This window comes from Eretmochelys imbricata, chromosome 5 (genome assembly GCF_965152235.1).
Source record: "Eretmochelys imbricata isolate rEreImb1 chromosome 5, rEreImb1.hap1, whole genome shotgun sequence".
NCBI lineage: Eukaryota > Metazoa > Chordata > Testudines > Cheloniidae > Eretmochelys > Eretmochelys imbricata.
Genome location: NC_135576.1, coordinates 78,530,331 through 78,543,157, shown reverse-complemented (window position 1 = coordinate 78,543,157; position 12,827 = coordinate 78,530,331). Strand labels below are relative to the sequence as shown.

At 40.3% G+C, this 12,827-nt stretch overlaps 1 protein-coding gene across 5 annotated transcripts in view; it reads right to left on the bottom strand.

The window, feature by feature from the left end:
* The window catches only part of CSNK1G3 (casein kinase 1 gamma 3), a 157,889-nt gene that overhangs the window by 124,380 nt on the left and 20,682 nt on the right, over positions 1-12,827 (bottom strand). For 4 of the 5 annotated variants that reach the window (XM_077817379.1, XM_077817381.1, XM_077817380.1 and 1 more), the window contains one exon: positions 2,228-2,650. In XM_077817379.1, coding sequence (XP_077673505.1) covers positions 2,228-2,405 — 178 coding nt within the window. In that variant the 5' untranslated portion in view covers positions 2,406-2,650. Of the gene's footprint in view, positions 1-2,227; positions 2,651-12,827 lie in introns of those variants that run through there. The other variant, XM_077817383.1, reaches the window with a different exon arrangement.

Genomic DNA, 12,827 nt, shown 5'->3' with positions numbered 1-12,827 from the left:
ATTTATGCCCGTGCCTCAACTTTACGACCTGTAAGTCATTTCATTGAAATGCATAACATTAAGCACATGCATAAGTCTTTGTAGGATTGGGGCCTAAATTATTTATCACCACATTCACACATGCAAAATTCTAAGTATCAAATAATCATAGGCTTTTGTTTTAAATTACAAGCAGAGTCCATGACAAATCTACTTTTAATCATAACTTTTAATGTGAATGATCTACAAATCTAAATGATTTTATATAATACAGTCTGATAAGTACACTTTTCATGCTCTGACCAGGCATTCACTTTTAGCAGAGGCAGATAAAGTAAAGGCGGTCAATGCACATGGCTGCTGTAAGGGAAACACCACTGTTCTCCTTTCCTTACATCTCTCCTTCCCTGTCAGTTATCCAATTCTATTTCTCTTAGGTTCATGCTCCCCTGTCTATCGCTCAGAGTGCAGCCGATGGGCTTTTTTAGTTTCAATCTCATATTCATCTACGTCTAAAGTCAGCAGATTATCCACAGCTAACTTTGCATCTTACGCACACTAGCAAGTTGAGCTGTTGAGATAGAAGTGGACTTCTCTATTAACTTCAGCTGCTTTCACATTTAGGAAATCCCAATCACCACAAGCAGCAAAGTAAAAACTTACAAGTACTGAGTCTATTTCTCCCTGCTTCCATTCTACTTACTAGGAAAACCAAAACCTTGTCAAAATATATCAAAACAGATACACAATAATAAATATATATTTATGTGACAGATAATAATAGGTTCCTACAGGCTATGTCAAATTTCACAGACCTTATTTCTCATTTCTGTGTTTATCAAAAAAGGAAGAGAGACCGGACAAAAATAAGTTCTGTTATGAAATGTCTAGGGGGAAAAAAACTTCCTGAATTTCTTATAGTTGTCTTAACAAATGATATTTAAGAGAGTTAATACACTGGTTCTATTTAGTTCATACAGTGTCTGAAATCCATTGAAAAAAATCTAGCAAAAAGAGAAGTTAGGATATAGTTATAGCCTAAATTCTGAACTTCATAGGTATGAGGACAAACTTAGATCCTCAATATTATTTTAAGTACATCAGTATTTATACATCAGTATAAATCAGTTTTATTACAGCCACAAATGATTAGAACGCAACTAACAGTGTTTCCTGCCAAAAGCGCGAAAGAGGAAGGAAAAAAAAAACAGTAACGTATCTGAATTGCAGTTAAATCACCGGATAATCTAGAAGTGCATACAGTATACCAAAGTCTGTACTAACAGATTAGTTTATAAACTCTTACTATGAATAAGCATGTTGGAAAATGAAAACTTTGAGAAAAATGCACTCTTGGACTTAAACCAGTGCCCAGAGTAATGTGCTTTACAAGGGTTGGATATTGTTAGAGAAGCTATCCTCCTCATGACAAACATTCAACTGTGGTCCCCTATTCTGCCCTGCAGTGATTATTCATAGCTTGTCTGTATTCCATGGTACTCTTCAGAAAATTAGTTGGCCTGAACAGCAACCTATCTCAAAATAGAGTCAGGTGTGAGACAGAGTGCATACTTGTGTTACTGCTGAGCACAAAATGGTTATATTTTTTAATACCAGTACTGCAGTAACTGCATAAGCAAACTCAATCTGAGATACTTACAACACAAAAGCTACTGTACAAAACCGAACTATTTTACTTAGCTAGATTTTAAAACTATACCCAATAGCGTACCTAACGCAAATAAAATAACTTTTAAACACTGCAACCTTTATAATGTTCAACTCAACCTTTTAATATAAGGGCTTAAATATACAATATGTATATTTTACGTAAGTGTAGATCTCTGTTTATTCTTCCCTTGCATCAGAAAGTTGTGAATTTAACTTAGTCTGAAACAAAAAAGTGTTCACAAACTCAGCATAGTAATACTGTAGACAAAGTAATGACTTCAATTGACATATTTACTTGTGTTTTTATATATAAAGTCATTACTTTGTCTGCAGTATTACTTGATATGTATACACAAACACACACACATACACACACACCCTGCACATTAAAGACTAGGTAATTCTGTAAGAAAAATATTTCAAAAGGTGTGATAAAGATGTTACCTCTGCAACACGAAAAAAAATTGAGTACTGTAATAGGAAAAATAGTTTATATGGAAGGTAAACATATTGTGAATGTTTAATTTGCATGTACATCTTGAATCAGATAGAGTGGAATAAGGAATACCAGTCTTACCTAATCGTAGTTCTCCAAAATTACCACATCCAATTTTTTTGCCAACTCTAAAGTTAGGTCCAACCATTAACACTCCAGAGTTCGAAGAGCCAGTGCCACGTGGATTGTGACCTGAACGCCCACTAGGCCGTGCCATTCTATCATCTGGTTTGTCCTTGTCTTTCTTTTTACCATCCATATCAAGTTTACGGTACTCCACTTTGAATTTTTTTTAAAATCAAGACAAGCAAACTCAAACGGGATAATGTGAAAACGGAAACATCACTAGTTAAGTGCTCCAGCTGGTTAATCAGTCACTAAATTGTAGTCGATAAGTAGTCAGTGGCTGCATATTCATCCCATTCGCAAAATAGTTTTCCTTGGTAGTCTTTGAAGCAAAATATATACTCAGTGTGTATCCTACCAGCAGGATTTACAGAGACTCTGTAAACAAAAAAGAAAATTAAACAGAGTATACATATTTGGAACAAGATATCTTCCTACAGTGTCACATGATTAAAGTATAATAAATAGAACTTTTTTATATACCCATGTTGCACAACATTACCATAGTGACTAAATTTTTGCCCCCAGATTCATAAACACAACTCCCACTGATTTCAATGGGAATTGTGCAGGAAAATCTGAAAGCAGAATTTGAATACAGATTGTTAAGTAATACATTACTTTTTGCAAAACATATCCAGCCTGAACTATCTAGTGTAAAAACTTGATACTGTAATTTAAAGAATATCCATAAAATCTCAAATCAGTTATGCCAATTTTGAAGCAACTGATCGAGCACTTCAGACAAACACCATGTACACTCACTCTCTGAAGCTAATCAACTCATTAAAGTTAAAAGGAAAAAAAAAAGATTCAAAACTACGCTTATTTCTTTTCCTTTTTCTGAATGGTAAGACATCTTATTTTTGATGCTTAATGTAACGCTTAACAAAGAGTGCCAAGTACTTTTCATATATTGTTCTCCATTATTTCTAGTACTGCCAGCTTTGAAAATAAAAGCTATTTCCTTACCAACTTTGTTTTTTTTCTTTAATCATAAAAGGAATAAAAGGAATTTGTCATCACACACTTTTTTGGTTCAATTCACTTCATTGCTTAGGCACTAGTTCCAACAAGACTTTCATCAAAATGAATATTATATGTTAGTGTACTGCTGCCATAAAGTCCAGTAGAAGGATCAAAAAAGGACTTTATTTAGGCCCTACATGAACTGTGGCTATTGTTTGCTATTTGAATCACTTGATAAGAGTCATTTAAAAACTCCGAAGTTCAGATGACATGTACCCATCACATTCCAGTAATCTTAGAGAAGGTCAAATTTTGGTCCCAAGACTATTTAACAATATCCTTTCACATATATTCTATTTTAAATGTTAGGATTACCTGAAAGTTAAATCCAAGATGTCTCTCTTTAGAGCAAACTTTATAACTATCACATTCTAAAACACATTGTTTTTGGAATATTATTCTCTCTTTAATTTACATTATTTTCAAACGTAATTTTAGCAGAACAGATGTCACCTTTTTCATCTGCTTCTGGCATACACAAAAAGTAATACTATATTCTGTTACACTAAATCAATAGACATGACAACTATCAGAATGCTACAAAATCAAAGTGCAAATACAGAAAGGAAGAGCCATGTTGCCATTCCCTGCCTAGATGGTACAAGAGTGCAAGGAAGAATACCCTCCCCACTGTTGACTTCTGCCAATTAAATCATGGTTATTTCTGATATGATCTTAACTGGTGGCTTTAAGCACCAATCAGCCAGCAACTGGGCTGTAGACTCATGTCAACTCAGAGGGAAGTACATAAGACATGGACAGTTTGGGGAAGATACCAGATCACCTAACTCTCAAGAGTACATTTGAGGGTATAAAAGGCATGCTCTGGGACCATGAATAAAACAAAGGCCTGTTTCCAATCTGATTGTCTAAAACATTAGATACTCAGAGTGGGTTTCTGCTTCATTCAGAAAAACCCAAAAGGATTTGGACAACTGTTCATACCACCATGGAGGTATAAGGTCATTTTGGATCAGCATTTAAGTATGGTCTGCAAGGTTATTCCTGTCCATGTTTTTTGCCACAGGTTGTCGGGAGCAACTGTGGGAGGTCTAAGACAACAGAATTTTATTTTTGAGGGTGAGGGGGAAGCAAAGGAGGACCTGGGAGAACATGATTCATTTATCACCAGCTTCAACCGCATCTCACTGGGTCTGGAGGGTTACATTATCCACACTAACTACATCTCCATCTCCAAGAACCAGTTACTGTAGGGTAAGTAATAATTCTCTTCAAGTATTTGTCAGTGTGGGTCCCACTGTAGATGACTGGCAAGTAGTGTCCTCTTCAGGATGGCAGTAATGTGGAGTACCAACTGAATCAGAGACCTGAGCACTCTTCTCCCAAATCTAGTATCAGATTTAGCAGTCAAGTCCAGTGCTTTACAAGTGTGAGCAGATTTTGGAAACAGACTGAGGAGGTTACTTGGACTCTGGTTGAATAAGCTTTGATCATCAATAAGGGTGGTACTTCTGTGGCATCTGGAAAAAAAAGTGAGAATCTCCAACTGTCTAAATGGACAATTCAGTGTAAGTGGCCTGGCCTTTAGAGCAACCAACTATAGTCACAATCAGCCATGGCAATAGTAGGAAATACTTAGTCCTGTCAGAGTAGTAATATAGGGCATGAGATATATCCTACATGTGCAGTTTTAACTCGTGCATGGAATTAGGTTTAAGGAAAAAAGACAACCAACCCACTCATCTGTTTAAGTGAAATTCAGATACCACATTGGGGATTAACTTTGCATGACATCTCAGAACCACCTTGTCCTTGGGGGTACAAGGAGTATGGGGGTTGGACTGTGTGTGCCTGAAACTTGTTCACTCTCCTGGCTGAGGTGATAGCCACTAGAAAAACTATTTTAAGGGTTATATGATAGAGGGAGCTACTGCAAGTCGGACTCCATCAGCTTCAGAAAGACAATGTTGAGGGCCCACACAGGCTGTTATCAATGGGTAAGCATGCATTAGACCTGAGGAATTTCAATATGGCTGGAAGAGAGAAGACCAGGACCAACTGTATCAGAAGATGGCACGCCAATATTACTACTAGGTGTGCCTTGATCAGACCAGAGAGTCCAGACTGTTTCAACTGCAATAAGTAATCTAGAATTTTAGTTAACAATACTTGTTCAGGCACTAGGTCATATCGGGTCTTCCATATGGAAAAATCTCTTAACTTGAAAAAAATAAAAGTCTTCCTTGTGGACCGGTTCCTTCTTTGTGCCAGGATGTCCTGAACATGTGAAGAGCAGTCCTTTTTCATGGTATTCATCCAGCCAGCATCTGAACAGTTAGTTGTAACGATGCAGATCAGGATTCAATACTTGTCCCTGGTTCTGTGACAACAGGTCTAGGAGCCTGATCTAGGGGCTGTGGAAATGTGTTCACCAAGTTCATCAGCCAGAACTTTCTCAGACAGTAGACAGCTATGAGGATGAGTCTGGCCCACAATCAGAGAAAAGGCATACAGCAGCCCTTATTTCTACTGCAGTAGGTAGACTTCCAACCAGGATCCTGGACTCATGGAGACTTGGGAACAGAAGCTGGGACACATTGCATTGTTTCTGATGGCACACAGATCTATTACCAGGACTCCTATGTTGATGAAATAGGAATTTGTGAGGGACTGCAGCAACAACCACTTGCGGCTAATGGTCAATGGTTCAAGAAATCCACAAAGTTGTTGCTGGTTCCCAGGAAATGCAAGGTTGTCAGGATTAAGCCATGCAGGCAACACCAGCTCCATAGTATGACTGCCTCTCTGGACTGCAGGGGGTGGGGGATGAAAGGAGGTGGGAGGACCAAAGGTGGTGCCCCTTTGTTTCTTTTATGGTATATTGCCAACGTATTTATCAATGTTATACTATTAATTGCCAGTGGACCAGGAGGAATGCTTCACACACTAGCCTGATGGTCCTGAGTTCCAATACTTTTATGTGTAGCCTCATGTCTTCTAAGGGTCATTCCATTTTGGACATGTCCATCACTAACATTTCAAGCAATGAAGGGATCTTGAATGGTACTCCTTTGTTGACACTGCTAGGGTATAGACACCAAGACAGTTCCCTGAGGATGTGAGATGAAGTCGCAACTGTGTTGCGCATAATGCTTTGCCAGGGAATAGACTGACCTGAGACAAAGTCATAGGGATCTCAGGAAAAGCCTGGCAAGCAGTGTGTCACATATGTACAGATGGCCTAATAATGTGAGTTAAGTCCATACTCTCATTATCAAGCAAGCAATTACCCCATTTATTAACAACTGAAACAAGAGAACTCTATCTTGAGGTAAGTATGATTTTAGGTGTCAGAGTGGACCGAGTCCTATAAATTACAGTATGTGTTGTGATGAGAGAATCTCTCAGATTACTAGGAGGTTCAAATGGGGCAAGCAGGGATAGGGCATTGTCAAGGTTTGTCAGAGTTTCCTAATAAGATTCCGGTACAGGTAGACATAGATAACTTGATTCTTCAGGTACTCTGCCACGTGAGTGAGGCACTTGGTAAAGGCACAATGCTGTGGAGAGGCCAAAAGCGTAGTGGACTGATGGATTCAGCCTACTGTAAATTTGAGGAACTTCCTGTGGGCCAAGTGAATGGCAATGTGAAGTATGTGTCTTGCAAGCCAAGAGCAACAAACCTGTACCTGAAGCAATGGAATGATCAAGACAAGTGTTACCATCCCTGAATCTGCGGTAGTATATGTATTTGTTGAGTCTCCTCAGACACAGGATAAGACAAAGTGCCCCTTTCTTCTCTGGAAGAGGAAATAATGGAAGAAGAAATTCTTGCCCTCTATTCTTGAGAATCTTCTTCAATGGCTCCAAGACTGAGCTATAAGGCTACATTTTGTAAAAGGCTCTCATGAGAAGGATCCTTAAAAAGGGATGAGGGGGGAAGGAGAGTTTACGGGTATGGAAAGGAATTGGATGGCGTAGTCATGGGTAACTATGTCTAGTACTCATGTGTTAGCCAAAATCTCTGCCCAAATCCAATAGAAGGGGGAAAAGAGTTTCCAAAAGTCAACTGTAGGATCCTGGTCTTAGCATGGCTCCTGACAGTCACAGGAAACCTACTGAGTCTGAAATAGAATTGGGCGTACATGAATGACTGACACCTTTCTAGAGCATTGTGGTCACTTCCAGTATGGTTAGTCTGAATAACGAGTCTAGGAGAAAAATAGTGTTCTCTGCCTCTAAGGGGACTGTTACCAGAATGGGTTCCATCCCCTTAAACAGCATATCTTTGGTGGTCACCTGGACCTTCTTAGTGATGTCTGACCAAGATGCCCAGAGCATCAAGATAGCCATGGCAGGCCAGAGTTTAAACCCCAAGGACTTAGTGTCTGCCTTTAATGATTGTGCTACTTTGCCTTGCCGTACAGGAGGTTTCTCTGTTATCTCTCTTCTATTACTTTTGTTTTTTTTTTGGGGGGGGGGGGGGTGGAGAACGGAGGGGTAGAGGAGAACATTCAGCTAAAAAAGACGATTTTCAGAAAGTACAAAAGAAGTGCAGAGTATTTCTTCCGACAAATTTGGAGCTTAGACAAACACCCGTGAGAGTCAAGCACAGCCCAGGTTCTGTCCCACTAGCACAAGAAGTAAGAAGGAATTGAGGAAGCGCTGCAGCCACTCTGCACTTTATGCTTTCACACTGGAGCATGAGGCAGCATAGGATGCTTGCATTAATGGACAAAGCTATGCAAAAGATTCTGAGCTCATGTGTCTGAGGCCCATGCACATCTGTAGCGGGATCCATACAGAAACACACAAAGAAAATGTTGATACATGATAGTCATGGAACCTTCACACACACACACAAAATAGATCTGTTTGAATATATCAAAGTAATTTTAAAATGTATTTCCTTCATCTAGCATAACCTCATCTTGGTACCATATATACTCGTTCACAAGCCGAATATTTCTGGAAAAAAAATGACACATCAAAGAGCGGGGGTGAGCTTATAAACAGGTCTACACCAAAATTTGATGATTTTAAACTCTATGAAATCATAGAATTAAATATCTAATACATTGTCATTTTGTTTACCTGGAGCGTCTGCAGGCATGGAGCCCCTCAGCTCCCTGTCACTGCGGTTCGCTGTTCCCAGCCAATGGGGACAGCAATACTTCCCGCAGCTCCCATTGGCTGGGAACAGCGAACCGCAGCGACAGGGAGCTGAGGGGCTCCATGCCTGCAGACGCTCCAGGTAAACAAAAAGTCCTGACCCGCCAGTGGCTTACCCTGACAGGCTGGGAGCCAAAGTTTGCCAACCCCTGAAATACAGGGTCGGCTTATGAAAGGGCCATACAGTTTTTACTATTTTTACCTATCCTTCTTGGGGGGTCAGCTTAGAAACGAACGGGGGCTAACAGGTATTTCTTGATACTGGAGTGCCTGCCTCAGTCACCAGCTGTGCTTAGCACATAGCCTTGTTAATCCAGGGAGACAGATTTTGCAGCTGAATAGCATGGGCAGGGCATGAAAAGTGAGAAGAGATGTGTGGGGAGCATGACCGGCACATGAGATAGTTGAGGACAGGGCCATGGGGGACTCCAGTGGCTGTATTAAAGACAATGGGAGTATAGATGAAGTCCAGTAAGTAACATTTCCAGACTGAGGTGGGAAATTCATTTTAACTATTTAATTAAGGCTTTTTAAAAGGGTACATATTTGTATGAAGAGCCTTAATCCTGAACATCTGCTTCATACCTAGACATGTGTAGCCACCACCAACAGCAATATTTTCAATATTTTTCTCTTTCAGTGGAACAAGTTCTAGATTCTAGTCTTTGAGGCTAGCAGGGAGCCACTGGCAATGCTGCAGTTCATATAGACTCTTGGTAAATACCAGCAGACAGACTGATAAAGATAATAATGCTGGTAACCTGGTGGAACTACTTGGCTGGTGTTCAAATATGCACTTCCTTCTTAGTAGGTCCCAGGTCACCAGCAATCTGGCCTTTCCACCGGAATAAAAGGGAAATGTCCCAGTTTTGTGTCAAGAACGAGAATGATTTATTTACAGTAGATATGTTATTTTCTTTGATGCATTCTGAATTTGCAAATTACTACTCATTTCTCTCATAACCATGTAAGGCTCATAACCATATCAGGTTGCATTAGTAACTAAAGGTTTTAACCGTACTGATGACTCATGTGGATGACAATATGATGTTACATGATGGCATTTGTTCAATTTTTTAAATAACCCAAGAAATTATACAAAACAGCTACATTAAAAGAATACTATAGTTGTCCCAAGTTAAGCACTCAAACCTTAGGAAATGCCAGAATTAAGCTTACCTGTGCAAACTTAATTCTGCCCCCTTTTGTATGCACATTATGACACAGTCTTTAATTACATGATCATATATGATCTTTCTCGCAGGACTCCTGCCTCATTCAGTGCACAGAATGAACCTGCTCTGGGAATGAATCAGGGTTTTGTTGTGAAGGAGTCTCGTTTGTAGGACCACTGACCTTATTTGTTGCAGAAGCTGGAAAGTATGTACTGACTGAGGCAGAGGACTGCAGGAAGAAAAAGGATGGCCATTCAATGGTGCCCTGGAGAACTGCGTTCTAACCCTGCTTGTGTCAGAGAGTTCCTATGGGATGCTAGTCAAGTCACTCAAATCAAAATTTTGATAGGTAATCACTAACTGAGAGTTCCGTATTTTCTGGGTGCTTCACTTGAGACACGGGGGTCTGACTTTCGGAAGTGCTGAGCACAAGAGGTAAATGAAGTCAACAGGAACTATGCTTTGAACATATGAAAAGCTACATAATACTAACACTCTGAAAAATGAGGTCTTAGCAGTCTCAAATTGGCTACACAAAATGAGTGGATTCTTTTGACTGTCAATTCTGTGCCTCACCTTCCCCATCTGTAAAATGGGGATAATACACTCCCCCGTATCTCACAAGGTGGCTGTGAAAATATTTGTGAAACATTCACAAATTCTAATGAGTATAACAGAATAGCCCATGAGGAAATTAATAATTCTGTCTTCAGAGCAGGGGATGAATAGCATAAATAAGATCTGGGGCTACACATTGAAGAATATTTAATAGCTGCTTATTAAATGAGCACCATCCATCCAGTGCACTGAATGTGGTATGGTCCTGTGGAAAAACAGTATATCATGTAATCAGAGACTGTCATAATGCATGTGCACCAAAGGACTGAATTAAAGTTGCACTGGCAACCTCTATTCTGGAATTTCCTAACTTAAGTGCCTGACTTTGCAATCTCAATAATGGTTTTAATGCAGGAGTTTTTTCCCCGCCTCTCGTAATTGTATATAGATAAGTAATACGTGTGGAACTAAATATGGACACCTCCCTAACTGGAGCTCTACATCAGTACCACATACTTTCATGGGATCAAATGAAAACTCAGTGGGATGGAGGCTAGAAAGGCAGCATAATGCTTTGCACACTGAGACTTAAGGAAAAGTTATCAAAATAATGCCACAACTTCACAATTAATGGATATCTAACCTAAAGTATAATAGTGTAAGAATAGTATGACTTTAGCTCAAACTAAATTGAAGTCTTATTAAAAAGTTAACAATTACTGAATAAGTATTACTACATATTTTAACTATAACATTCTAAACTAGAGTCAAAATATATCAGCTTCTAAGAAGAGTACGGTGATGGTTTTTTGTACAATAAAGGCCACTCAACATGAGAATTGGGCTACCTTCAGACAGCTACAGTGGCACAGGAGCCAGCAAAGAGACCTGTAAACAGGGGAGTTTGAGTGGGAGTTTGTATTGTGGTGCTTCTTTGCGGTTTGTTTTTGTTGTGGGTGGTGGTGTTGTGGTGTGGTTTGTGTTTCCCAGAGTAACAGGATTTAGGTGGGAAGGCTATGACAGATACAGAGGCAGCAGTGGGAGTGACTCATGTTCTGGAAGACACAATGCAGATGACTGGATGTGGAAGCTGCGGTATGTACATGATCCTGAAGGGGGTACCTGGTAAGAGTTTTGTCTGAATGAAATGCCGCCTGATAGAGCTGATGGAAGAAAAGATCTGAGGTTTGGAGATGCAGGTGGAAAGTCTGGTTGAGTTTAGGAAGGGGTTTGAGCAGATTATGGAGCAAAGACATGAGGTTTCTGAAGTGAAAAGCTAAGACTTGCAGATGGAAGCAGGACTGAGGAATTCTGAGGGGAGACTGAGTGAGGAAAGTGGTCAGTGGAAGCATGTGACTAACAGAACTAGGCAGAGGAAAAGACGGGCTAGTGAAGAAGAAATAGAGCTCAAGAATAGGTTTGCAGAGTTGGAAAATGAAGAAGGGGCTCAGCAGGTAGTCACTGAAGGTGGAAGGGCAAGGAAGAAGAGAAGAGCAGCTAATCCTATAGGAAAAGCGGGAGAGTAAATGGAGACTACACCAAACATGAGCCCCAGGAGGATACAGGATGGGTTGAAGAGGATTACAAGGGAGAATAGGAAAGGAAAGAACTTGCAGCCAGAGGGAACAGGGGATAGACTGGAGAATAGCACCGTCACCAGGAAAAGGCAGGTCTATGTGATCGGGGACTCTTTACTGAGAAGAATAGACAGGCTGTAACCAGAGCTGATCCAGAGAATAGAAGGGTATGCTGTCTTCCAGGGGCTAAGATACGGGATGTAGACCTGAGGTTGAAAAGGATCCTGAAGGGAGCAGGAAAGAATCCCCTAATTATCCTTCATGTGGGAACAAATGATACGGCTAGATTCTCGCTGGAAAGTATTAAGGGAGATTATGCTAGGCTAGGGAAGACGCTTAAGGAAATCAAGGTTCAGATGATCTTTAGTGGGATTGTGCCTGTTCCTAGAGAAGAGCAACAAAGGTGTGACAAGATTATGACTATCAACAGATGGCTTAGGCAGTGGTGCTATAAGGAGGGCTTTGGGATGTATGGCCACTGGGAGGCATTCATGGACAGAGGACAGTTCTCTCGGGATGGACCTCACCTGAGTAGGGAAGGATATAGACTTCTAGGATGGAGGCTGGCACAACTGATTAAGAGAGCTTTAAACTAGGAATTTGGGGGAGATGGTTGGGAGATGTCCAGGTAATCTCCACGCCAGATTTTAGCATTGAGAGGGAAGAAAACGAAGTAAGAAAGGATACAGCCGTGGGTAGGAGAATGTATATAAGGAGGATGGGCAGTGTGGATACCAGTCTAATAGGTTATACTGGCTGTAGAATGACCGTGCCTAATAGGGCACAGAATGTGAGTGAGGCCAAACAGCAAAAATTAAGATGTTTGTACACAAAAGCAAGGAGCCTAGGTAACAAAATGGAGGAACTAGAGCTACTGGTGCAGGAAGTGAAACCAGATATTAGAGGGATAACAGAAACATGGTGGAATAGTAGTCATGACTGCACTACGGGTATTGAAGGGTATGTGCTGTTTAGGAAAGACCAAAATAAAGGTAAAGGTGGTGGAGCAGCATTGTATATCAATGATGAGGTAGAACGTAAAGAAATAAGCGATGGAATGGATAAGAGAGTCCATCTCGGCAA